The 27,999-nt window shown below is 35.5% G+C and overlaps 1 protein-coding gene and 1 long non-coding RNA gene across 2 annotated transcripts in view; one reads left to right on the top strand and one right to left on the bottom strand.

Moving 5' to 3' along the window:
- LOC107691364 (pro-interleukin-16-like) overlaps positions 1-27,753 on the top strand; it is a 50,046-nt gene extending 22,293 nt beyond the window's left edge. Inside the window, exons 3-23 of the mRNA XM_016489966.1 lie at positions 580-692; positions 1,868-1,979; positions 3,508-3,618; positions 5,264-5,366; positions 5,678-5,826; positions 9,613-9,723; positions 9,802-9,916; positions 10,067-10,140; positions 11,018-11,237; positions 13,237-13,354; positions 14,213-14,345; positions 14,540-14,639; positions 15,906-16,414; positions 17,592-17,648; positions 17,944-18,040; positions 18,475-19,714; positions 21,609-21,795; positions 23,484-23,585; positions 24,958-25,207; positions 25,685-25,813; positions 26,730-27,753. Of these exons, the coding sequence (XP_016345452.1) occupies positions 580-692; positions 1,868-1,979; positions 3,508-3,618; positions 5,264-5,366; positions 5,678-5,826; positions 9,613-9,723; positions 9,802-9,916; positions 10,067-10,140; positions 11,018-11,237; positions 13,237-13,354; positions 14,213-14,345; positions 14,540-14,639; positions 15,906-16,414; positions 17,592-17,648; positions 17,944-18,040; positions 18,475-19,714; positions 21,609-21,795; positions 23,484-23,585; positions 24,958-25,207; positions 25,685-25,813; positions 26,730-26,890 (4,191 nt within the window). The 3' untranslated portion in view covers positions 26,891-27,753. The remainder of the gene's footprint in view (positions 1-579; positions 693-1,867; positions 1,980-3,507; positions 3,619-5,263; positions 5,367-5,677; positions 5,827-9,612; positions 9,724-9,801; positions 9,917-10,066; positions 10,141-11,017; positions 11,238-13,236; positions 13,355-14,212; positions 14,346-14,539; positions 14,640-15,905; positions 16,415-17,591; positions 17,649-17,943; positions 18,041-18,474; positions 19,715-21,608; positions 21,796-23,483; positions 23,586-24,957; positions 25,208-25,684; positions 25,814-26,729) is intronic.
- Positions 604-5,690, bottom strand: LOC107691526 (uncharacterized). Its single transcript, XR_001634549.1, has 3 exons — positions 5,611-5,690; positions 3,233-3,291; positions 604-670 (listed from the first exon to the last, which is right to left on the bottom strand). It is a non-coding gene; the product is annotated as an uncharacterized LOC107691526 (long non-coding RNA).
- Positions 27,754-27,999: the final 246 nt, after the last annotated feature.

Here is a 27,999-nt window from a genome sequence, read left to right as displayed (position 1 = left end):
AATCTTTTTTTGTTTGTCTTTGCCATTAAGGTGAAATAACATCAAGAAGGAGATGTAAAAATCACAGCCAAATTATTTATTTATAAGACTGACAATGAAAGGTCAAGTCAACCATACTGCATTGTGGGATACAGTGTTTCACAATTGATCATCTGAATATTTCATGCACACAGAACATTCGCATACTGTGCACAGCAAGCATACTGCATGCTGCAGAAGTAGTATGAGTAGTATGTTATGGTATTTCAAGCAAAAGCGGGACTGAAGATTTTAACAGTTTTGATCATGATGATTTTTGTTTCCTTAGCCCTTCACATATGAAGTTACCCTGCTAAAATGACCTGCTCTCTCCTGCTCTCTTTAACTCTCATCTAGTTCATTCTGTGAAACATTGCAGCTCTTTATAGCGGGGCCTGTAAGGGTCACTGATGTGGTTCATGGTCTAATAAAACACAGCTATTATGGTCACATTTACCTCAGCTGTCAAACCGTAGATTTTTTTTGGTTGTTAACAGCTCTTTTTATATGGAGGAATAGTAGTGCCCTTGTCTGACTGATCTGATGGCTCCTCTGGAACAGGAAAGCAGTTTCTGGAGAATGTGTGTCGCCTCGCGGGAGGAGGGTCTGCAAGCGGGTGATAACAAACTTCAGTCCAGCAACAATGGTGCGTCTGTTGGACAAGACTTACACAGGTAATAATCAGCTCATTTTGACTGCTTTATATGTTGTCCAAACACAGGGTTTAACAATAAGGATCTTTCACTGAAGCAATTTTTACTATTTCACTGAAGCAATTTTTATAGTTGATACACTGTAAAAAAAAATTAAAGATAACGAGTTTTACAAGAATTCATATTTCAGTGTTTATTTAATCTTCAATTCAATGTGTTACTTGCAGTTTATGTGTAATTATTTATGAGTGAAAATTGTTTCAAAGTAAATCCTTAAAGAAAAATTTACAAACGATAACTTTTATTATTAAATGTTAAATAATGGTTTATGCTGTAATCGAAGCTTATGAAGCAATCTCCTCAGTATATAGAGGAACTCTCTAAATTACATAAAAATAATAAATAATAAATTAATATTTATTAATAAAATTTCATATTTAAATGTGATTAAAATGTTAATTAAATAAATAATAAAATAATAAGAATAAGAATAAGAATAATACATGAAGTATATTGAGGAACTAAAATAAAATTAACAAAATAAAATTATTTAAATTAAATGAAAGAAATTGAAACAGTATTTTTTATTAACTGTATTTAATTCAAACAAATTAAAATGTTTATTAATTTAATAATAATAATAATAACAAGGTTAATAACAAATGAACTGTATGGTGTAACTAAATAAAATTCTTTACATTAAATAATAATAATAATAATAATAATACATTGTAATTAAAGTAATTATTTTGTTAATTAACTTAATAATAAATGAGGTGTATGGTGTAACTAAATAAAATCATATACATTAAATAAAAATAATTATAATAATACTATTATAAATACAATTTATTTAATTAAAAAGAATAAAATGTTAATAAACTCTTATAATAATACTATTAAAAATGATGATAATAATAATAATAATGCATATTATTATTATTAGTAGTAAAATATTAATAATAATTAAAAAAAACTATATGTATCACTTATATCATTTATATAAGTGCTCACACACTGACCCTTGTCCATCTGTCTATCCTTACTGTTGAACCCTCTAACAAATGTCCTATTCATATGTTCCCATGAAAAATGCATGTGTGTAAACATACACCGCACATACACACAGCTCTCAGCATATTACAGCATAAACATAAGTGCCATAATGCACATATTCTGTTGTTTTCTGTCTCTAGGGACACTTACATCTACTTTGGAGACAGACTTGCCCCATTTAACGGACAGATTATAAACGATCAAACGAAACCGGAGGCTGATCCAGAGAAAAGGCCCGTGCTGAAGACTGAAGTAAGACTTTATCAGCTGTTTGTCCATTACAAACATCAAAACATTCCTCTGATCTGACCTGAGGCCAGTTCTGTGGGTTGGGATAGATCAACGTCTTTTCTAAGCATTCTGAAAATGTCAGACGACCGACCGAGATCCCAAATAACTCCTACACTCCCACAAACTCAGCTATGCCTCTGAGAGTAGGCGGACATTGCCCTGCAAAAATTAGGAGGTTATTTCTCTGAAACAAACCATCTATTGTTCTTGTTTAATTTGAAAAATCCAACAAAATGAGTGTGCTGTTTAGTTGAGAATGGTTTCAATTAGCCATATTACAGAAATACTTAAACTAATCAGTGAAGTTCAAAAATATCAGGAAACTGTCTGCTTTGGAAAAATTTAAGAACTCTGAAACATTTTTAATCATTGCATGATTATTTTCAATAAAATGAACCATTTTGCTTTGTAGTTCTGAGATATAGGTTATATTTATTCAAATAAGATAAACATTACAAAAAGAAGATATAATGAATGTCAACAATTTTCATGAGGTTTACATTAATTGAAGAAAATGTGAATGCAAACATCAAAAGATATGTTTTCAAATACTTTTAAAATATACATAAAATAGCCAAAAAACCATTTGTTAAAATATGTTTAAAATTATATGTAAATATATTTTTTAACAATACATATTTTTGCCATTTTTTTTAATATGTTTTTAAAAAATATAAATATATTTTTTAAAAGGATAGATTTTGCCCTCTATACAGTATTTCAGTAAAAAAAAATACATCTCATTATTTGAAAAAAAAACTTAGCTGTCTATAACTCGTGTGAACATACAGTATAACATAGCTTACATATGCATTTAGCCTTTAAGATTGGAAATGTATTTTCTTGCCCTTGAAATATATTTTGAAGTCTATTTTGGTATATGAAGGTTAAAACTACATTTATTTTTTTAAAATATAAAAATATATTTTATCGAGCTTCACTGTTTACAACATATATTTAAAATATATGGTTACTAGGTGGGTATTTCCTGGCGTAAGTCAAAATAGCCCAGCGTTAATTTACTAGATATGGTTTGGATCCTTTTTCAATGTAAACAAAATTGTGTGTCTGATCACTTAGAAAAATAAAAATACACTTCTCTTCCAAAAGCAACATGATTTGAGGTATATAATCTGTTGCATAAATGGTGTGAGACAAGTTACAACCAAAGTTTAATACTCATGGGTTATGGGTTTAGTAATAGTGAAGCTTACCTTAGCAAACCGCACATAACCAGCTAAGCATACTTGGTTCGACCTCTCTTTGAGCAGATCTATAACACACAGGTCAAATGTGATTAAACAGACCTTAACCAACACAGAATCCATTCAAGACACTGAGCAGATCCCAGATGCAGCAGAAACTAATTTAATTCAGGATGGAAAAAGAGACACAGAATAGTACAGAATGGTACAGGTTTGTTTTGGTACGACCCATTCAGATTTTGAGGAGAATCGTAGCATGTTTATCTGTTGTTTGTGTACTGCAGGGTTTCTCTCCATGTGAAAGCAGAGCTCTGTTCGCTAATGTCAATGAATCAGACCAGCTTGGCTACACTTATGGAGAAAAGGAGGCAATGGGAAACAACAATAACTTGAAGGTGGGGAGCATACCCTGTTTTTCCCTTCAGCTGGAAAATCCTCAGTTTCAAAGTGATCTTTAGCTTAATTAGGGTCATATGTTGTGTTTCCAAAGAGGGGTGGGTGGTATGACTGAAATGGATATATGGATGCCAGTTTCTGCCTTATTTATATCTTATTTTTAATTTTTAAATTATTATTATTATCATTTTTTGAATGGTTTTGAAGTATCTTATGCTCACCAAAGCTACAATTCTTTGAACAAAGGTATAGTAAAAACAGTAATATTATGTAATATTATTACAATTTAAAAAATCTCCTTTCTATTTGGATACAATTTAAAATGTTATTTATCCCTGTGATTTCAAAGCTGAATTTTCATAAATTCATACATAACTAATTAGAGTGATTCCTTTGAAACATTCGGTAACAATGCTTGGCAATAAGGAGTTTCGCAAATTATTGACTGATGATGATTAATCAATTCTATATCTGCCCATTACATGAAAGTGGAAGAAGTATTCAGAGTGGTAAATCAAAGTTATAACCCATGGTGTTTGTTTTTTTGTTGATTAGTGACATGAAGGGCTTAATGCTCACTTCAGTTGATACACACAATCAGTGTCTGGGTATGGAGGCAGATTCAGCTGGAACTTCTTCTCAAGTGCAGGAGGAACAAATCTTCCTCCCAGGAAGTGGTAGCGTCCTTTGAAGTGATTGGCTGCTTTCTTAGGGGCTGTGAGGGAGATGAGCATGTCAGGCTGAATCCCATCAGGACAGCAGTTCTCCACATCCCAACCTAAAGAGTGAAAGAAATGACACATACTTTGTCACAATCAGAAGACATATATGATAAACTAGTTTACTTACTATTACCAGGCAATTTATACAATAAAAAAATGCTCTTGGCTCATAAATGCGAATCAAAAAAAATTTTTTCTACTGAATGCTTGGATTGCAATTAAATTAGTGATGTGTGTGTGTTCTCACCTGAAGGTATGTCAACGCTAGCAATGGGCACAGTGATTTTCTTTAGTTGGGAGAGGATGTCACCGAACGGCTCTCGCACCGCACCCTTAAAACTGAATCCAAAGATGGCGTCCACCACCAAATTATACACTTCATCAATCACATCAGCCTAAAGACAGCATGATGGGGAAATACACAACTGTTACACATATCAAACACATACACTGCCGTTCAAACACTTAGGGTTGTAAGATACATTACTGTTTAAAAAAAAAAAACCCATATCTTATGCTCACCAAAGCTACAATTCTTTGAACAAAGGTATAGTAAAAACAGTAATATTATGTAATATTATTACAATTTAAAAAATCTCCTTTCTATTTGGATACAATTTAAAATGTTATTTATCCCTGTGATTTCAAAGCTGAATTTTCAGCATCATTACTCCAGTCTTCAGTGTCACATGATCCTTCAGAAATCATTCTAACATGCTGATTTGCTGCTCAAGAAATCTGTTTTTTGCTCCATAACATTTTGCTGCCATGTCCACTGATATACACACTGAAATAAAGAATACAGTACAATCTCTTTCAGTCGACACATATCTACTGTATTTGTCATACCACCCAGCCCTGTCTAAATGATTTCTAGAATATTATTTCTTCTAGCATCCTAATACCATGTGTATGTTTGCAGATGCCAATTATTAAGGTGTCAGACGATGACAGCAAGAACTGCGACAATGAGGATCAGAGCTGCCAAGAGACGTCCTGCAAGAGATCTCGCTTCAACTCCACCAGTGAGACAAACCTGCATGAACACGAGAGTCATAGCACTATCCCAATCCATCTCTCAGTATTTGTTTACAGTATAACTCAACTGTGCTAATCCCAGTTCAAGCACTGACCACACACATGCAACACTGCACTGAAGAAGAGCGGCCTTTTTTTATTACACAACTTCATAAACTCTTGAGAATATCCAACAGGAGATGTGAACATGTTTTTGTGCTCCTGAACATAAACATAAGATGTTGTACTCACATGCTGTTCACATCGTCCAACATCGAGAGCACGTCTTATGTAACTCCACATGTCCACATGGTTTTAGGCGTTCACCCATACTGGATCGGAGACTTGGATACCATCATTATGAAGACGCCAGAGCTGTTCCCGTGTCCCGCCCACGCCACCGCAGGCTTTTACGGCAACAGGAAGTCTCTCTCTCAGCAGCTGGAATTCCCTCACAGCATTCCACAGGTGAGGGAGGGAGAGCCGGTCACAGAATCTGGACTGTTTGGGTCACATTAAAGGGATAGTTCACCCAAAAATGAAAATTCGGTCATTATTGTTTACTCACCCTCAAGTTGTTCCAAACCTGTATGAGTTTCTTTCTTCTGTTGAGCATAAAAGAAGATATTCTAACCTCTTAACTGTAAAAAAGTTATAGAAGTTTAAATTTACTGTAAAGAAAATGTATTGTTTTATATCAAATAAATATTTTACAAAATTAATCCTAAATTAATACAAAATTAAAGCCATGTGTCTAAATAAGTTGTGTTCCAAATTTGTTTATTTATTTATTCACTTTTTAACGCCATACCAGCATCAAGGCTATTTTCATGGCGATCTCTGAATAAATTATACAAGGCATACAATTAACAATTGCTTTACACGAATAGCCTACTAGACACTTTTCAATCTGGGTTTAGGTCTGGACATAGGACGGAGACTGCTTTAGTTAGGGTCTTGAATGACCTTCTCATTATAGCTGATTCTGGGGATTGTGGAATTTTGGTTCTGTTAGATCTTAGTGCTGCATTCGATACGATATGTCATAGCATATTACTGGACAGACTACATAGATGGATTGGTCTATCTGGAACTGTGTTGAACTGGTTTAAATCTTATCTTTCAGAACATTCTCAGTTTGTTTGCCTGGGTACTAGACTGATATCTCAGACTGCGCCTTTGTGTCAGGGTGTCCCTCAGGGGTCAGTTTTGGGACCTGTTCTATTTAGTATTTACATGCTGCCTCTTGGGCAGATTATTCAGAAGTATTTTTGCTATAACGCACCTAAGTTATGGAATGCATTACCTGTGTTTATTAGGAATGCTGCTTACTTGGATTGTTTTAAGAAACTTCTTAAGACGTACCTTTTTAATGAAGCTTTTAATTCATGACTATTACTATGATTTTATTTTTTATATTAGTGCTTTGAGTATTAAGAAAGGTGCATTACAAATAAAATGTATTATTATTATTATTATAACAAAAGGTTATAAAAGACATTTCAGATGTACACTAGACAAAAATACATCCAGGTGATACATTTTTAAATAAATCAGTTAGACACACCTCTGAATAAAACAGTTGTCTATTTACATTAAAAACAGTACAATCCAATAAAATATGATTCACAGTCATTTTAGTTTGACAAGTCAGACATGATGGTGGTTCTTCACCTTTTAATAAATATCCATGTGTAAATCTTGTATGACTTAAAAGACACCTTGTAAAACCAACTTGGTCATACCTAGATTTAAAATAAGTAAAAAAAAATAATACAATTCTTACAGTAGGATTTGTTTCATATAGCTTATTTTCATTATGTTTATCCGATTCCATCTGCCACAAAGTCATTAATATAAGAGTGTATCACAGGTTTGACATCACAAAAAGGAGTTCCAAATTTGAAGTTGATATAAAAAAAATTGTGGTTCCTATGCAATTTTGTTTAGACGTTATACCACAAATAGCCACCGGGTGCCATAAACTCCACTGAATTTTTTTTTTGATGCATTTTTCTGTCACAAATGTATACATTTCTCTCTCAATATTATTTCTATCACAAAATACCCATAAATATGGAATTGTGAGACTCAGACCTTTCCAACGATATGTATATTGTCAATATTATAAAAAGTTTTGATTCTAAAAGACGTAATACATTTTGTAATACGACACCCCCACTAAGGGGGAGGAGCCCGCTAAAAGATTTTAAAGTACCATTTCCACTAAAAATTTTCACGAAAAATTATTTTTCTGACAAAGGTCAGAACTCCTGTTATGATGTATATGTTTTGAGGTGCACTATTAAATCACATAAATTAATCTATTACTGTTCCTACATCATGTTAAACAACAAACAGTGGTAAAATATCTATTTAAGGGTCTTAGACCTTTCCAACAATAAATAGTTTGTCATGATTAGATTAGGATTTAATCATAAGATATTGAAGTAAACTTCGGGACGGTGACAGTTAAGGGGTTGAAGAATGTTGGTAACTAAACAGTTGATGGTAGCCATTGACTTCCATAGTATTTTTTTCCATACTATGGAAGTCAATGGCTACTGTTAACTGTTTTTCAGAATGCATTTTGTGCTGCATTGGCCAGTGGAAATGGGGAAAAAATGCAAGTTCTCGAGATGCGTTTTTTAAAACTTGAACTTATTTTAATTTGAGCACTGCATTTTTAGATCGCATTGTCGTGCTCAAGACGCTGCTAAAGATGCAAGCAAAACACGTCTGTCTAGTGCGTTTACATAGAAAACAATGCAAAAGTAGTGCAATGGAATGGAAAAATGCATTCTGCTTGAACAGCCTTGCGTGAAGTCTTATAAGATTTAAGTGAGAGAAATGTAAAATCAAATATTGTCATGACTGTAAGTGAATCGCAAACTGAATTTGTTTTGTATCCTAGCTAGGATTTTCCTTGTTATTTTAAAATAAAAGTCTGGTACAAATAAACATACTTAATGTTTATAATATAAAGCTCTCTTCCATGTCTGCTCACACCATTTATTGAAACTAAGCTGCAAAAATTGGCCATTCTGAAATTGTCATGGTCTATCACTATAACGTGTAGCCCACTGTTATTTTAGTATTATTAATAGACCTATAGCTACTATTGATTAATATTCTAAATTAGCTTTTACTTATATAATTTTAGTTTTCATTGTAATTTTGAATTTAAGGTTTAGTAATTTTTTAGTAAAGTGTTTTTGTCATTTTTATTAGCCTTTTTTTGTTTTAGTTATTGTAATTTTAGTACTTCAACACAAATGTATTTTATTTCCAAAGTTATCTGCGAAATGAACGTTTTTTTGTTTGTTTACATATTCACATTTTATTTTATTTCAGCTATATATCGATTAACAATTAAAAAAATATAATTTTAGGTTTAGTTAACAACACCTGTATAGTCAAAATGATATATCATGGCATAAGTAATGTTATATCATAATAACATTACACATACAATATATATATATATATATATATAGCTGTAAATATAAATATATAAGTATAAAATTTAAATAATTGCATTTTATGATTACATTTAGTTTTTCATATTTTAAATGATTAAATTATACATTTTTACAGATCACAGATATACCATAGGTTGCAAAATCTCAACATTTTTATTGCACAGTATACAACAAATAATGCAAGTCAATTAATTGTTCAAACAAGCTTTAAAAATGTGCTTATCACTATTTGTCTAGCATAATTCCACATCTTGTAGGCCGATGGTGAGTGTGAAGTTATGGAGGATGCAATCTGACTTTACTGCGAAAAGAATGACAATGAATTGTATTATATCAAAGTGCCTGATTATGCTTGTGGATGGTTAGTGAATAAGTCATGGGTGTTTACACTGAAATAAATCAATGGTGCAGCTGTTTAGTTTCTAAGTTCAGAACGTGTTTTGCCTGAACAGTTCTGGATGAGAGAACGGCAGTGACTGGCTGTTGCACTTTATTCGATAAGGCCATCATTATACTGGTAATCAAATAAATGGCTGTTGCAGTAAGTGCTCAAAGCATCTCTCCTTCTCTAGAAGTGCTCTCTACAAAGTGCTTTCCCTCTCCACATCAGCGGAGTGGCTGTTTTTAATGAATGTCATGGGAATGGCACATGTAACTGCTCTGGGTAGCAGAATTTCATGAAATTAAAACATCTCATATAGTCCTTTTTGACCCTGAACTTAGGCCTTTGACCTGCTTACCACATTATTTGCGCTCTTTGTGGTCTCTGCAGGCTGTGGTTAGACCGTCTCGCTCTCTAAGTTCAGCACACTTGGTCCCGTCCTGCAGCACTGTGCAGGCCTTCATCATCTCCAACATTGTCCTCATGAAGGGCCATGGAAAGGTATCCAAATGTGTATCTGCAACAAATAATACAACGCATTGAATTCTCAACATATAAACCGCTGTCCTGGTATTCCAGGGCCTGGGATTCAGTATAGTAGGAGGAAGAGACAGCATGTATGGCCCAATGGGGATTTACGTGAAGACCATTTTTCCTGGAGGCGCAGCGGCCGCTGATGGTAGACTACAGGAAGGTAGGCTCATTAGTTAAATATCACAATGTAATTGGTAATGCATCCAGATCTATCCAGACACTTACTTCAAAATGAAGCTTTCCCATCAACACTCACAGCTGCATTACCCAGAAATGGATAGAAAACTATATTAGTGTTTCTGGTTTACAGGAGACGAGATACTGGAATTGAATGGTGAATCTCTGTACGGCCTGACCCATGAAGATGCCTTACACAAGTTTAAAGTGAGTAACCTCACCTGGATGGCTTCGTGTTTCAAAGTTGACCTGCAATTAATGAACTGGCACACGTAATGAAGAAACACATAATGCATATTGGTAGACTGATTGGGTTGTTTAAGGGCTCATTGCTAACAGTAACTAAATTAAAATGTCACAGTAATGTGGTTAACTGGAAGTGGAAAATAATATGTCACCTTATATTTATTTTTAAAAATTAAAATACAATATGTATATATTTTTTTCATCTAATATGTATATCTAATATGTATATTTTATTTCAGCATTATATCAATTAATATTTTTAAAAAATTTTCAATAACAACACTGGTATGTTCAAAATTATATATCACGGCTTAAGTAATTTTTATCACAGTAGTGTATATACACCACACAATATACTTATTTTTGCTGTAAATATAAATTTAAACATATACAATTAAAATAATTACATTTAATGATAAAATTGTTATAAAATTATAGATTTTTATACAATTAAATATTGAAATTAAAATGTAGATTGCATCACAGATATAGTTAGTTACAAACAAGCTCAAGAATATTGTGCTGATCACAATTTGTCCAGCAAAATTTCTCATTTTACAAATGTATATAATTATTTTAATCAGTATCTCTTTCTCTCTCTCTCTCTCTCTCTCTCTCTCTATATATATATATATATTACATATATTAAATAAACATTTATTTAATACAATATTTACTCAGAAAACAAAATGACAGAAAAACAAAGTAAAAAAATAAAAAATAAAATAAGTCTAAAAAATGACCCAATATCAGCTGATTAATCCACCTAGACATTATGTCGATCTATCATTAATCTATCAGGTTTTACCAGCTATAAACTGTGATTGTCTTTCTGAAGCAAGTGAAGAAGGGTTTGTTAACGCTGGTGGTGAGGACCAGTCTGCGGATGGGCGCTGTGCCAGGCAGCCATGGCCAGGTGTCTCAGTTATGCCGATCCAGATCTCTGAGCTCCAGCACCAGTATCAGTCGAGTCAGTGCTGATCTGGGAGATTATAACTGCCTCAATAACCCTGCAAAAGCTCAGGACAGAGTCATGATGGAGATCACGCTGCAGAAGGGTGAGTATCCAAATCTCATTGATCACATTTTCGTCACATACACACTTCAAAGGCAGTAAAAGATTTTGATTTGTTCTACCAGGCAATTAATAAGATTAAAATTTAATGCAATTTCATTTTTTTCTCTCATGCAAAGCTATATACTGTATATATAATGCAAAAGTTGTATGGACTAAATTTATGATATTGTAATGATGATTTATCATGCTTTTTGAAGCTTATAATTGCACAGTAAAAATGACTAGAATTGCTTCAGAATTGCTTGTTTTGTGTTTCACAGTAGAAAGAAAATCATACATGTTTGAATGACATGAGGGAGAGTAAATAACAGACATTTTATTTATGGATGGACTATCCCTGCATTTCTAATTACACATTTCTGACTGGTTTAAAAAACTGCATTGCAATTGTTGGTTAACTGTGTTAATGCAGAAGGCTCAGAAACATACGCACAACACACCCTATCAAAACTGAACACTGTCTTGGGTGTGATAAACATTGTGATGAGCTCCAGCCAGCTGTTGCTGAAGTTTGACACAAACATGTTCATTCTGAGCCTTGCACATAAACATCTTCAGAGCCAAACTGTGTCTTATTTGTGTAGCTGCACAACAGCATAAATTCATAAAAATACTTGCCTGACAGTAAGGACGTTGTCTCATCTATACTTTAATTTTGTCTTAAAGCCATAGTTCACCAATGAAAGTTCTGTCATCATGTTTATTGACTTTTTCTCCTACAATGGAAAAAAGGGAGATATGTGGGATGTTTTGAAAGAAAAAAAAAGTAAATTGCACTGTCAAACTTCAAAAGGACAAAAAACATAATAAAAGCAGTATAAAAATAGTCCCTTGTGTGTTAAATTTTGAAGCTGTGCAATAGCTTTGTGCCTTTATTTCAAGAACAGACATGTAGTAAATATACAGTTTTCGAATGCCATCTCTAAACTTCAAGACTGTAAACATGTAGAACATTGGGGTGGAACAATGTTTTAGGACGTAAAATATAAATAAAGACCAGACCCCACGGGGAATGGTCTTTATTTCAAGGTCTTTATTTTTATCTCAATAATTAAATAAATCAAGGATTTAAATGGATTTAGGGGAATAAAGAAAAAGAAAGACGGACATTTAAAGGACAATAATAAGATTTTTTTGTAAAGTAGGCTTATTATTACTGTTTGCTAATATTTTTTATCTTAGCCTATATTCACCCATGCATTCTTATTTGTATGCCTAATGTGTTGAAAAAGCAAAACAGAAAAATGCTTCTTCCCTCGTCGCATTCCTTTATGAATTAAATGGATCACGGAAATGACAGCCTATATTTTCAAATCCAAATGGCCAAATTTGACAAAACAACAAAAAACAAAACAACACAAAACAATAAAACAAAGCAACAAAACGGTCTATAAAAAAGTAGTTTGCATCACTGGATATTACTGTTAGTCATTTGACATTTTTTATTATAAAATAATTGTCAGATATTACATGTTTTATGAATTAAATGGATCACGGAAATGACAGCCTATATTTTCAAATCCAAATGGCCAAATTTGACAAAACAACAAAAAACAAAACAACACAAAACAATAAAATAAAGCAACAAAACGGTCTACAAAAAAGTAGTTTGCATCACTGGATATTACTGTTAGTCATTTGACATTTTTTATTATAAAATAATTGTCAGATATTACATCTTTAGCTTCTTACCTCGCACTCGCGCCGCTCGGTTTCTGTGAAAAGTAAAGCCCCGTCTTCTTTGATTTGATTGGCCATCTCAGTCATTTTGACATTGACGAATGGCAGGTGAGCCTAAACATGTGACTTGTACATTTTTTGTCAAATATTAAGTATTGAAGGGGACAGTTTGGCCATTTCTAATTACTTTACAGCCCTGCTAAAATCGTATGTTATTGTAACAGATTACGACTACAAACATCTGAAAAGAAAGTGAACATGTGAGTATTTCTAAATGTGTGCTTTCTGCATCGGCTCAGAGTTTGGTGTAGGTTTAGGTATTGGCCTGTGCTGTGTACCTTCTGCTGGCGGCTGTCCGGGAATCTACATTCACACGCTGTCACCAGGATCAGTGGCCCACATGGATGGACGATTAAGGTCTGACACATCTTTAAAAGTCTCTATAAGAGACATAGATATGAATCCCTAGTGTTGGCTTTTGTACGTTTTTTCATAATTAGTTAGCCAGTCTAAATTTAAATGGTCATAGTCAGTATATGATTCGTGGAAATAATAATAATAATAATAATAAAAAACCACCTACCTGTAGTTAACAAAAATATTAGGCCTATACTTAAATATTATTAAGGGTCTCGTATGTAATTTACACGTGCACCCTTTCAAACAAACTTCTCCATAAAGTTTGAATAATTTTAATAATCTCAATTTACTTTAGAAATAAATAAAGCAAATTTATAAATAAAACAAAGATTATTGGAGTATGCTTTACAAGAAAATACTATTTCATTTTTCTACTGTTTAATCTGATGTGTTACTTGCAGTTTCTGCACCATTTTTTTTCAGTATACTGCTAAATTAAGGAAAATACATGCATTTCGTTTATACCCGTAAAACAAGATAAACATGTTTTCTTGAACCAATTTAATAGATTTAAGTTCCTGTTAGATAAGCATGTGAGCATGCCTACAACAATTATGCCAATGCAAAGCTTGCTGGGAACTACAGATCCACTGCCCACAACAAAAACGATTCATGTAGACTCAACGCAAAATGATTGTTAACTTAAATTTTACAATATAAATGGATTGGATGTTAAGTTGTGGCAAATTGTTCAAGAAATATGTTATTAGCTCATTTTAACTAAGTAATGTGGTCTGGTTTTATTAAAGCAAAAACAATTGAAATTGATGTTTTGATGCTACTTCAAGGTAGACGTATTAAGCTGAAAATGTAGCTTTTCCCAAAGTTAGTAAGTCATATGTGAATGTTTGTCAGATGTGGTGATGAGATCATGGAGATCAATGACACGGTGGTTTGCAACATGACGCTGAATGATGTGTACACGGTTCTGAGTCAGTGCAGCCCGGGACCGGTTCAGATCATCATCAGTCGACACCCCGACCCAAAAGTAGGTCTGCTTTCCTTTCAGACGTTCAAGAGAGCATCACGGGCCAGATTTACTAAGCCACACATTAACACAAACTGTGCTAAAACTATTTACACTTCATTATGGCTGTGATCAGTCAAACCTACACTTTTTTCTTCATAGCTAGATCTAAGTTGTCAGAGAGTGCTAAAATCTAAACTTGCATGTATTTGAAGGTTTCTGAGCAGCAGCTGAATGAGGCCATCGCTCAGGCGGTGGAGCACAGCAGACTGAGGAGAGACAGGAGTCAGTGGAGTATGGACGGATGTAACAGCAGTGAGTTATTGATCTTTTGTTTGCTCTGAAATCAACTTGTGACAGTCATTTCCAAGGCCTTTTTCACGCATCCTGCATCTGCAGTTTTTAAGTAATGTTAAGTAATTGCAACTGTAACTGCAGCTCTATAGAGCAAGTAAAGTGATTTCGAGGTTACCACACTGCATACTTCTTTTATTAATGGCCTTAAAATTGCAACAGGAAGTGGATCAGCATGATCACGAAATCTAATTAAAGGGATAGTTCACCCCAAAATGAAAATGTGATGTTTATCTGCTTACCCCCAGGGCATCCAAGATGTAGGTGACTTTGTTTCTTCAGTAGAACACAAACGAAGATTTTTAACACAAACCGTTGCAGTCTGTCAGTCTTATAATGGAGGTGAATGGGAATCACGGCTTTGAGAGTCAAAAAAACATACACAAACAAAACCAAATTAAACCCTGCGGCGTGTGATGATACATTGATGTGTAAAGACACGAAACGATCGGTCTGTGCAAGAAACTGAACAGTATTTATATTGTTTTTTACCTCTGATTTTCACTGCAATGTCCAAACTGTCCGAACTGAACTGCAATCCACCGTAAAGCAAGAAGAAGAAGAAGAAGAAGAAGTCAGGCGCCGGCTGTTGAGCGTGCTCAGGACGCGCGCAGGACAGTTCGGACAGTTTGGAAATTGCGGTGAAAATCAGAGGTAAAAAACGATATATATCATATATATATATATATATATATAATTAAAAAATAATAATAATCATTTAATATGATTCAAAGATTACAGCAATAACTATATAAATGTTATAAATAAAATTATTTGAAATATGCTATTAATAAGTAATAATAATATTTATAATTTAATATAATTTAAGTATATATAAAATATTATACTATTATGTTAGATATTGTATTTTGTACTGTATAGAGTACAAACAATTGTGCAAACCAGAGAAAAATATCAATTTGTTTGTATCATATCATAATAATTTAAATCCATTATTTAAAAAGATTGGTATCAAATGGAAACCTGAATAAATTAAAATTATTTTTATTTCAATTAATTTATTAATCATGAACTCATGTAGATGTCATGGAAATTCATAGGTCAAAAGTGTGGGAACCCTGGACTTGCCTCAAAGGCTCAGATGAGCCATGTCTGCTTAGTGTCTTGTTTCCTGTTTGTACAAAATGAACTTGATTCATGTCCATGATTATTTCTCCTGTGAAGAAGATCAGTAGTTGGTTTAGACATGTCTGTATCTCATCTCAGGTCTGAGGAGATCCGATGCCTGTTCTCACAGCAGACCGAAGTGTATCCGCTGTCTGGACCGGAGCACGAGTCAGCTGACCTGTAGACGAGCACAGAAACCCATGATGCGATCGTGCAGTGAGGGAGCCTACAGCCAGCGCTGTATACCGGCCAGCACCACCACTCAATCCTTCCTCGAACCCCAGCACGTCACCAGAGTACAGAGCATGGACGTCTCTTTAACAACCAACAGTGAAACTTCACTTAATAACACACTGTCTCCAGCCTCGTTCGCAGACGACGACTATAACATTCCCTATAAATGTCCAATGAATTTCACCGGACAACAAACATTAGATGTGCATGCAGGTGTGGTGAGGAGCTCAATGCAAGGAGCAACAAACCAGGCACGGAGGTACTGCAGACGACAGGATGTCAGCAGTCAGGAAGCGCTCACTGATTCGGGCGGCTCTAGTCGAGGTTCACCAGTGAAAGAGGAAGATCTGCTGCCTTCTCAAAGCAACTGCCAGGTAGGGCTAGTCACATTTGTGAAATGCACTATTTTTATTAAAGAAAGAATATTCAGGGGTTGTTTTGACTCAATTAAAATGATTTGTTCTTTGTTTTCTTTTCCTTGTGTAGGTTTGCCCAGCAATACATATGTCAGTGAGGTTATGCACAATAAATTAATTATATACAGGTTTAAATCTACTTTAAACTACTGCTTTTTTTGCTCTCTGTCAAAGAAACTGTTTACAAGTAGGTGGTTTTCACTGTAAGACTGATGCATTGCCCATAAATGGTAGTTGAGTAAGTCAAGACATGATTGGCTTAACTACAACCCTTGCCTTATTGGCAAATTTTCAAAGAGCAAGTGAGCAGCTGTCATAATTCTCAATGAGAAAAGGGGCATTCATTTTTTTTCCTTAGATTTTTTGAATGGATTTTTGAATGCATCTGACTGGACAGCAAATATAAAAGTATATATAAACATAACACAGTGTGTGCAAATAGTTTTTTTATTTTATGCAATTTCCGATAAAATGAGGAAATTGTTCAACAGGATGACTGTCCTCATCATGATCTGTGAAAAACTGAAATGTGTCAAATTTAACAATGTGAAAACTAAACATATTGCCATTATCTATTTTCAAATCTAGAAATATAAAACAAAATAATTTAAGTAACTCCATTACTTGAATATTTTGTCAATTATTGTGATTAGATGGAGTGACTCACACACAGTATTTCTAATCTGGCCATCTCTTGCTTTAATGATTGGCTAATCAGGACCCCAACAGGAAGTGAATGAGACATTTTTACGTTTTTTAAAGGTGCACTCAGTCATCAGTCTCGCACAATGCATTATTTGATTAATTTAGTTCAATTTCATTTAAAAGTGCACCATAACAGGTGTCAACCAAATAAAACTAAGCAGTATTCAGTTGGTCAGACTACAGTGAATATATGCACACCATCTTTCAGTAAGTTGATTAAACTGGTGATAAAAACTTGAAAAATGGGGACAAATCTAAAACATTCACTTTTATACATTTTACAAATGCATTACCTTTATGCTAATTTCTATTTCCTTTACAAATAAATACATTTTTAACCTAAATAGGCATTGATTTTACAGTGACTATAATTATTTAAAAACTTTTATTGCCTTACACAATCTTTTATTGTCTCTCCACATGCATCTAGTTTTTCTGCAGTCTATACAGGGCTTTGAGAAAGATCTCAAGGCTTCTGTTTAAGAATGTACGTAGAAATTTATGCTACTTCTTTCTGGACGTGTTCATGTCAGTGTTTGATGAAAATTTTGAAGCTGTGTGCACTTTATACAAACATTTATTTGCACAATAGTGCATCTTTTTGTCATATGTGTGATTCAGGTATTGAAATGCTTGAGTGTTTGGCATGAGGCATGGCTCTAGTGTGTGTTTCTGTGTGCAACAGTGATGCATGACGAAATGATGCCGAATGCATTTCTACAACTTTTCGATTTTTTTTGTAAGACTTGAACTCAGCCAACCATTTCCTGTTTTTGTGACAGGAAGTGGTTGAAGGCGCAGAAGTCGGAACTAAAGCATTTGCCTGTATCTCTGAGCCTAAAAGTGACTCAACACACAGAGGGGACAGACAGCACAGAGGTACGTTAACCTGAAATACACCTACTTCTGGTTAATATTATTACATGACGAGATCAAAAAGAGAAACGTATGTCATGTAGGTTGCATAACTTTGATTGACTTTGATACTATTCTGAGCAAGATCAAAACATGTATGCTGAGACTTTTCATTTCCTGATTCAGCTGGTAAAAGTAAGTTCCTGTATAGCAAGATTTTTATAAAAGAAAAGCAATGTTTTTTCTTTTCTTTGTAACATTCATATTATAGTAATATTATTATATTATAATATTTTCGTATTATATGATATATTCATATCACATTCTATTTTTGAATGAAAATAAAACAATTGTGACAAATATTGGATGTGAGGCAGCATGTGAGTTAGTTCTCACTTTGCACTTCTCTGTTCGACAGCTTATTAAAAGGAAATTAACAGGACACTATTATGTTACAGGTCCAGACTCCCCATCTAACGTGTGTAGTCCAAGTAATCGGGTCGGTCTGAGACGGCAGGCTCGTTTGGAGTTCAGTACAGATCAACCACTTGACCCCTGGGTAAAGCTGACCGAAAGCCCGGAGAACCAGTCCTACTGCTACAAAACCATGAGTGACCAAAATGGAGATAGTGAGGTTAATGGCACGGCCTCTGAAACCACAAACACCACCTCAGACTCCAAATCTGAGCAATCTTCCAATGGCAAAAAAGCCCCCCCGGTGGCTCCAAAGCCTGCATGGGCACGTCAGAGCATTAAGAGCATTAAGTCTGGGAAATCGATAACAGAAGCTTTGAAGCATCCAGAACCGAAGCATAACAGGAGCCACGATACTGGCAGGACCTTTGGGATTAGTCTGAGGTCCGCTTCAACGGGAGCCAATTTGTCAATCAGGCAGAAGATCAGCTCATTTGAGACTTTCTCAAGTCCTGATGGAGCCGAAAGGCCAAGCAGGCGACTGGTCCCAACTGCATCTCTTCCTCCAGTGGAGAAGACGACTAAAACCTCATCTGCAGACTACAGCAATGCAGGGAAAACTAAAGTTACCACAAGCAACTTGCACAATAATGATGACTGCCAGTCTACACCAACAATTTCAGCCACCACCCAGCCTCCAGAAGAAGAAAAGCAAGAACCAGCTTCCCTCGGTTCAGATATAATTTCAGAGACCCATCATTACCCGGCAGAGGAAGAAAATCAATCAACTTCTCATGCTTCAGAGCCCTGTATGCCGATCCCTGTTGAGGAACCTGCTCTTGACTCCACAAAAGAGCTTCCACCTGCTACTGAGACTGAGCAAGAACCCTCACCTTCTGAAGAGGATTTGCCCCCTTCAAGCCACGTCCCGAGGAGATCGAGCAGCTCAAAGGAGGGTCCTATAGAAAAAACTGAAGGTGCAGGAACTCATGCGGTGAGCTTGAGGACCCGGAGTCTACCCCTCAGTCCCTCTTCAGATGCCCCCAACTCAAGCGGCTTGGACGGGGAGAGCCTGGGGATCATCTTGTCCTTCAGCAACCAAGTGTCCAATGCTTTGATGCGATCAATGCAATCCCTGCCGCAGTCCCCTTGCATTCGGTTTGGGAACCCCTGGAGCGCCCCACCAGGATCCCCTCTTCATAACCCAATAGAGGAAGACTCTCCTGGTGAAAAGCTCCCACCTTCAGCAGCACTAGAAAACAACGAAATGGGTTTCTCTGTAAGGTATGCAACTTATCCAAGCATATTATCTCTGAAAATGACGCAGGACTAATGTGCTTGGAAAATGAAAGCGTTTGGGGTATAATTACACTGTGTACAGTGTTGTGTTGGCTGATGGGATAAGATCACTTGCAGGGACTAGAGCCAACAATGTCAGCTTCTTTTATGTTGAGAACTGGCTGCATGATAAAGGCATTGCAGAGGTTTGAATCATTCGGGAATCTGTTTTAAATTAAACAAGAAGCGGAAATGCAGATCTTTTGAGTTAGTCACAAACAACAGACAATTTCATGCTAATGTCTTGCAAGCTCTCAAACTAATCCTTATCGCTGTTATAAAAAAAACACTTTCCTGTCATGCATGTTTGAGCTAAAGTAGTCTACAGATAGATGTGGTGAGATGTGATTAAATTGGCCACAACGTGTGCAAGTGAAATGTAAAATTTGCTTGTAGTTCGAAGAAGTCTAAGGCTGGCCACACACTTAAAGATTTTGAGCCCTCTTTGTCCCCGCCATCCCCATCCCCATCCCCTATAGCGATTGTGAGGTTTTTTGTCCAAAAAACCTTCAATTGTGTGGTGTCATTATGATTATTTTACTGCTCCCAATCATGTCAAAACCCGCACGATCCCAGATCGCAAATATCAAACATAAATTTACAAATCTTGATCAGGGTTGCCTCTGACGTGACACCTTCCAGTGAGAGCAAGCAAGCTTCACCAAACGGATGTTGCATGCTGAATAACTGATTTGTTAAATCAAATTAAAAATTGTGTTTTTGATTGGTCCAGACGCTACACTTCTATAGCTGAAACTTGACAGCCACAAACATGCCATGAACGTGGAGTATTGAGAAAGAAGATCACCCATATTCTTTTATTCTCCTTTGTTTTTCTTCCCATGAATCACAACTCATGCAAGAAGAACCAGCTGATGACGCCGATCGTCCTCCATTTGTTTTTCTTCCCAAGTCACGTTTGATTTCGCAAGTCTCTGTGAGATCTCATCTCACTGTGAAAATGATACTACAACCTGCATGCATGTAGTCTCGCGGTCTGGTCTAATTGTGTAGTGTGTGTGTTTGGAAGATTATAATGTTAAACATCAGTTGGAACTGTCCTTAAAGGGTTAGTTCACCCAAAAATACAAATTCTGTCATTCATTACTCACCCTCATGTCGTTCCAAACCTGTAAGACCTTCATTCATCTTCAGAACACAAATTAAGATATTTTTTTATGAAATCCGAGAGCTTTCTGACCCTCTATAGACAGCAACGCAACTGACACATTCAAGGCCCAGAAAGGTAGTAAGGACATCATTAAAATAGTTTGTGACGTGAGTGGTTCAACCATAATGCTATGAAGCTACGAGAATACTTTTTGTGCGCAAAGAAAACAAACTTTAAGTCTCCACCAGTTTTAAAATCGGCCTAATGTGTCCCAGGCCTAAGTTGTCCAGTCCTGCTCCTGGATGGCTACTGTCCTGTAGAGTTTAGCTTCAACCATAATTAAACCCACCTGACAGAGCTAATCAAGGTATTTTGATCTTTTACTAGAAACTTTCATGCAGGTGTGTTGGAAACAGGTTGGAGTTATACTCTGCAGGATGTTGGCCATCCAGGAGCAGGATTGGACACCCCTGCTCTAGAACCAATGTTGTCTTGGCAGTGTCCCAAATGGAGGTCGTCCCCCGCCCCCCCCCAACACTGCACATTTTGCATGTCTCCTGCTCCAATGTATATTTTCAATTAATCTTGAACACCTTGGTTAGCTGGTTCGGGTGGGTTTGAATAGGGTTGGAGCCAAACTCTGCAGGATATGGTAGTCTTTCAGGAACAGTGTTGGCCATCTCTGGTCAAAGGCACTTTCAATCAAGCTAACTTATATCTGGTCTACAGCTTGGCTAAACTGAGGGAGCGTACCATCGAGAGAGGAGAGGAGTGCGAGAAGGAAGAATGGAAACCTGAACGACCGCTCACTTCAGCCACAGATGTCTGTGCCCAATCCATGCTCTCAGCCCTTCCGCCACAGGAGATTCAGCAGATGATCCAGGAAGTCAAGGATCTGGATGAAGACACGCTAAGGGTGGGTTTAGCTCTGGCTTGGTAATCATAGAGCCGATACAACAAACTACACGCTGTTGGATGTTGTCTGGCGTTGATTACTTCCACATCCTGCTCCGCAAACCTGAATATGTATGAGAGGTGTGACAGAGGAACAATCGGTTCTCTATAATGAAACAGCATATTTGAAGTGCTCTTAAAGGTCAGTGAGCTTTCTTTTATGTGCTGCTACATTCTGAAGCTCACTTGCTAGCAGAGTTGAAAAAAATATATAAAAAGACATGCTTCTCTTGGTCAAGAGTGCGACTTCCTGACCATGGCAGTATTGCAATTTTGTTGCACTGTTTTGCATTTATGACTGTTCCCTTTGCCCCATTTTCTGTCTACAGTTAAACAAAGCTGTCTATATTCCTTCAGATTAATGAAGTGATGAGCACTATGTACGTACCCTTAAAAATAATGGTTTGTGCTGTAGGAGCAAAATGCAGAAAAACAGGAAGTGTCAATATTTTGCAGAAATGTCTTGAGGGCATGCCAGCTTTTCTGTCGGTTATATAAATAAGGGAACTGTAAAAGTAATCCAAGATGAGTGGTTAGCTTTATTAGTCTAGTTAGCGGGGCTGCATTATGGACTCAATGAATCAAATAAGCTTTTTTGAATGTTCTATAATTCATTTTAAATGGTCCTTTTGTGTGACAAGTGATTTTTTTTTTTTAAATGTAACATCATCTATGCAGTCTTTGTCATTTTAGAGGGAGTTTAGCATGTCATGCCAGAGGATAATTTAAATCGAGCCATTTTATAGCTTTAAATCTAACATTTAGCATAAGGCCTTCAAGTCCCTCAATATAATTTGTATTTATAAATAAATTCAAAACGTTAATGGAAAGAAATGTTAGAACCAAATGAAATGATGATTTGTTTAATGATCAAATTACTTTGGTAGTTCTTACAAATAACAGAGTATGCAAAAAAAAAAAAAAAGTATGTTTGAATATGCAGTATTATAAAACAGTTGGTGAATATAAATACCTGATTACCTGCTATTTCTGCTGGGATTCTGAAGCGTGCATCTGATGGACACTTTACTATCCCATGAGGCCATGGGTGAAGCGTAGAGGCTGACATCATAGGTTAGATGACAATTTCCAACATTTCAGATTCTTATGACAAGCATGCATACATGTAAATCATACTCAATGAAGCAATTTCTTCATAAAATACACAATTTGGTCCCAAGACAATTTCAGTAAGTGTGTCTTAAAATCAGGATTTGTACTTGAGGACACTTCTGTTAAGAAATTTAAATTTATATTTACAACCAAATAATCTATAAATCATAATTAGACAAGCGTCATCTTTTAAGACCGTTCCAGATGCTTATGTGATTTTGACAAAATAGTTATTAACGAGATTCTTAAGTGCTATTTAACAATAGGGAAGGCAATGTCTCTATATTTCTCTCAAAACTGCATGATGTAAAGGAGTGGGAACAGGATCCAGCCCGCCTGGAAATCATCAGTGTGGCAGCTGTTCTTTACAAAGCGATAAAGCCGTGTTCACAAATGCAGATTGTTCTTCAGCATGTTCTAGAATAACAGCTTTGCTAAATGCAGTTCTGCTTACAGTACAGCCACAGATACAAAGGGGTTTTGAATCACGAAATATTCTATAAACAAGTCTGATTTGGATTTCTTAATGTCCATTAGCAACTGGAAGACATCCATGTTGTGATTCTACATAAAGAAGAAGGAGCTGGCTTGGGTTTCAGCATCGCTGGCGGTATTGATCTGGAGAACAAAGCAACTACAGTGAGTGACGTCTCTATATCTCCATAAACCACACACCACAGCTCATCTACTTCACCTGTCAACAGGAGACACAGCCTCTTCAATTTGGTCATCATTTGCACATGCGTAGATCGGTATTATTTTCTTGCTTCCCTGGAACACAAAATAAGATATCAGGCAGAATGTCTAAGCTTCAAATCTCTCAAATCTCTTTCATGAGTGCAATAAATTAAAAATGATGAATTTGGACCAGGTTGACGTCACTGACAATAATCTTCCCTTTTGCAGTAGGTTTCAAATTTGGTTTCCACATTAAATGTGAAATCTATGGCAGAAGGGATGATTTTTAGTGAACAAACCACTGAAATCTTGGGAAATTAGTGCACATATAGCTGAAAGTTTGGTCTGTTTCTTACATAATAATATGTCACAACAGACTCAACAGAGGTCCTTTTATGAGCTTAGCAGCGAATATCATCATGCACTTTTGTTGTATGAAAAAAAGTTTGGACATTAGGATGACATGGACATGAGGATGAGTAAATGATGACAAATTTGAATTTCAACAACTGTTGAAACCTTTGGGGTTAGATTTTTTATTTTTTTTTAAATAGAAAATACTTTTACTTGATCAGGTGACAGTAAATACATTAATGATGTTACAAAAGATTTATATTTCAAATAAATGCTGTTCTTTTAAACTTTCTATTAATCACGGTTTCCACAAAAACATTGATAGTAATAATAAATATGTCTTGAGCAAGTCAGCATATTAGAATGATTTCTGAAGGATCATATGACACTGAAGGGGGTTAGATTTTTTATTTTTTTTTAAATAGAAAATACTTTTACTTGATCAGGTGACAGTAAATACATTAATGATGTTACAAAAGATTTATATTTCAAATAAATGCTGTTCTTTTAAACTTTCTATTAATCACGGTTTCCACAAAAACATTGATAGTAATAATAAATGTCTTGAGCAAGTCAGCATATTAGAATGATTTCTGAAGGATCATATGGCACTGAAGACTGGAGTAATGATGCTGAAAATTCAGCTTTGCATCGCAGAAATAAATTACATTTTAAAATATATCCAAACAGAAAACAGTTTTATCAATTGTAAAAAATATTTCACAATATTACTGTTTTTTTTTTTTTACTATTTTTGATTAAATAAATGCAGCCTTGGTAAGCATAAGAGGCTTCTTTTAAAAAAAAATTAAAACAATACTACCCTAAACTTAAGATCTTATAGTTACAAACTTCCAGTGGTTCCACTGTAAATGCTAAATGTATACAGTTAATACTAGCAAAATAACTGTATATATTGATTTTATTTACTGTATATGTTTTTATTTATTTATGTATTTACTGTATCATTTACCTTCAGGTTCACAGGGTGTTTCCCAGTGGTCTGGCTGCTCAGGAGGGCACCATAGAAAGAGGAGATGAGGTGCTGTCCATTAACGGTCAAACGCTAAAAAACGTCACACACAGCGACGCCACAGCGATTCTCAGGCAGGCCCGCACCATGAAGCAGGCGGTGATAGTGGTGTCCAAAAACAAAGACCCAGAAGGGAAGGGAGGCGCTAACGCTAATGAGTCCAGCTGCAGCAGTGGGGCAGAGAGCAGCATCACAGGTGGGCCAACATTACTGACGTCAGCACAGGAATGGCATTAATGTTTAATGTCAATGTTTAATAGGGCACAGAAGGAATACAGGAATGTTACAAGAGCTGCATGTTGTGTAATAAAAAACAAAACTGTACGACTGAAGTCAAATTAAAAGCCCTATTTGAACTGGACTAGTTTTCCATGAGGAGAATTCATGTTTCACAGATGGACTAATTCTATCCAAATCTGACACATCAGCTGTTTTTCACAATGCTTCGTAACTAAAGCCAAATTTCTTGTGCTGCCATTATGGACTTAGTTCTTTAAGAGCTGGTGTTTCAAGAATCAAATTTCAGTGGGTTTTATGATATATCTGGATGCAGTCACTATGTTAATAACATTTAGAAAATTAATCTTATCCAAATAGTGCTCAACACAAATATAAATATGCAAAATACGTGTTAATTCATTCTATGGTTTTTGTTTCAAAAAATGACTCTTAGGGGACGATGGAGGTGAAGTTGTAACAATCGAGTTGGAGAAGAATGCAGGTGGAGTTGGATTTAGTCTTGAGGGAGGAAAAGGCTCCATTAACGGTGACAGACCACTAACCGTCAACAGAATATTTACAGGTGAGACTACAACTGAACCTTAAATGAATGATTCACGCAAAAATTAACATTTGCTCAGAGCGTACTTACCCTCAGGTCATCGAAGATGTAAATGAGTTGGTTTCTTCCTCAGGACAGATTTGGAGAAATGTAGCACCCATTCACTGCAGAGGATCCATTGGTTGAGCAAGTGATGTAATTTTTTTTTTTTTAGAAATAGCCTTTGTGCACATCTGGGTTGTGCTGTTCTGTTGTAAATACATCTTAACCAATGATTCCTAATTACATCTACTTCCGGAAAGCCAAATAAAGTGCTTTTGCTTTCGCACTGAAGCACAGCGTCTCCCTGACATGGCTGCATCAACACTACTGCTGTTCCTGAAACCACACCTTCTTTCTTTGCATGTTAGAATGAGCCGTTTTAGGTAGGCGTGGTTGACTCTTAACTTTTATAAAGAATATCTCTTTGGATTTGATACTTTAGTCTTTGCAACTGTACAGATCTTCTTTATGCACCAAGAGCTTGTAACACTCCAAAGAGAAAGGAAAAATTGAAATCGCATCATATGACCCCTTTAAGAGTACTGTACTGTAAAAATGTTTTTTCTAAGTGGGAAATAAAACGATTATTGGAGTACACTTCACGAGCATATACCATTTCAGTTTTTCTACAAAAAAAAATCACATCTAATTCAATGCTACTTTGTTGTTTCTTGTAATTAATTGTAAAATTCTGAGCAAAAAGTGTTTCTACACCAAATTAATTTCAGTGTGGCATCTAAATAACCAAAACCTTTGATAAACTAACAAATATGGTGTGGTTTTCTCATTTTGCAGAAATCTTTTTGTAAAGTTATGCGGGTGCAGATTACATGTGGGCCTGCAAATTAGAATGTAGCATGAATCATACAATATATACTGTATTTTTTTCTGGCAGGGAGTGACGCTGAGCAAAAGGGGCTGAAGTCTGGTGATGAGGTACTGCAGATACAGGACTCGTCTCTGCAGGGTCTCACACGCTTTGAGGCCTGGACACTCATTAAAGGCCTTAATGATGGGCCGTTTACACTCGTCATTAAGAGAAAAAAATGCGATTAGAGCTAAACTCCACTCAGAAGCACCCAGAAGAAAATACTGGACTCATCTCAAACTTCATTTCAAGCATTGGGGAAATACCTCCACTTGCTAAAAAATGTACATTACAAATCAGTGTTTCTTAAAAGCAGGGTTCCCATATGATTTGACCAATGAATTTATTTCATTTTAATTTTTCTTACTGCAATCAAGACTGCAGTCAAAAAGATCAATTTCTATCCAATTAAGTGTTTTGGAGTTGAGCAAGAAAAACCTATACACACTGTAAACCTTTACATGACTTTTAGGTTCCCCCCTCCCCCTCACTTTCATGAGTTTTGCAGGCCTGGAAATCCCATTTCCCTGATATTTCCAGATTTTCCATGACTGGGGAACCCTGTTGGGATCGTTCAGTTGCCTTGATTGCTCCATTTTGCCATTAATGCATACTGACAGTATGACTTTCATATCCTATATGATGTGCATCACTGCATGATGTGGTACTACATGATCAGGAATGCTTGTTTTTCTGAGCAGAGTTTTATAGCGCTTCACTGTGCTAGTATAGTACTGTTTTACTGTCACAATCAGGGATTCATAAAAAAAAATGATACTTTTCAAGTCTGCCTGTTTTGATGCAATGATTTGCACAAGCCTATAAATAGTTTTGGATATATTGCTACACCATTTCAGCAAAGCAGAATGTAAAGAACATGTCATGAAGCATTTGTGGCACAGTTTTCAAGAGATCAGAAATAGAATATTTCAAAAATCTTTTGTCAAATGCTCCCCCTAACAGTACATTGCTCTAGTTTTTCAAAGCCAGAAATAATAAATATATTCCTTTGATGTTTTCAAAAATATATATTATCTAACAGAATACACCTTTGACAGTTAAAAAAAAAAAAAACTACTGTACCTCTAGTATTCTGGTCTTGTTAGTTTTTTTCCCCCTTAAAAAGAAAGGCCTTAATATATTGAAACTGTGTCAGAAGAAAGATGTTTTACATGTAATTACTTGTTAAGGTTTGTAATGTTGAAATAAAGTGTGATACAAATGATAAATATGGTCATCAGTCATTTTTAATATCTGAAAACAGAATCTAAAAGGAGAATCATACAATGGGTTTTAC

The sequence above is a fragment of the Sinocyclocheilus anshuiensis genome, unplaced genomic scaffold, assembly GCF_001515605.1.
Source record: "Sinocyclocheilus anshuiensis isolate Anshui unplaced genomic scaffold, SAMN03320099.WGS_v1.1 scaffold45, whole genome shotgun sequence".
Classification (NCBI taxonomy): Eukaryota; Metazoa; Chordata; class Actinopteri; order Cypriniformes; family Cyprinidae; genus Sinocyclocheilus; species Sinocyclocheilus anshuiensis.
This window is presented reverse-complemented; position numbering and strand designations above follow the sequence as displayed.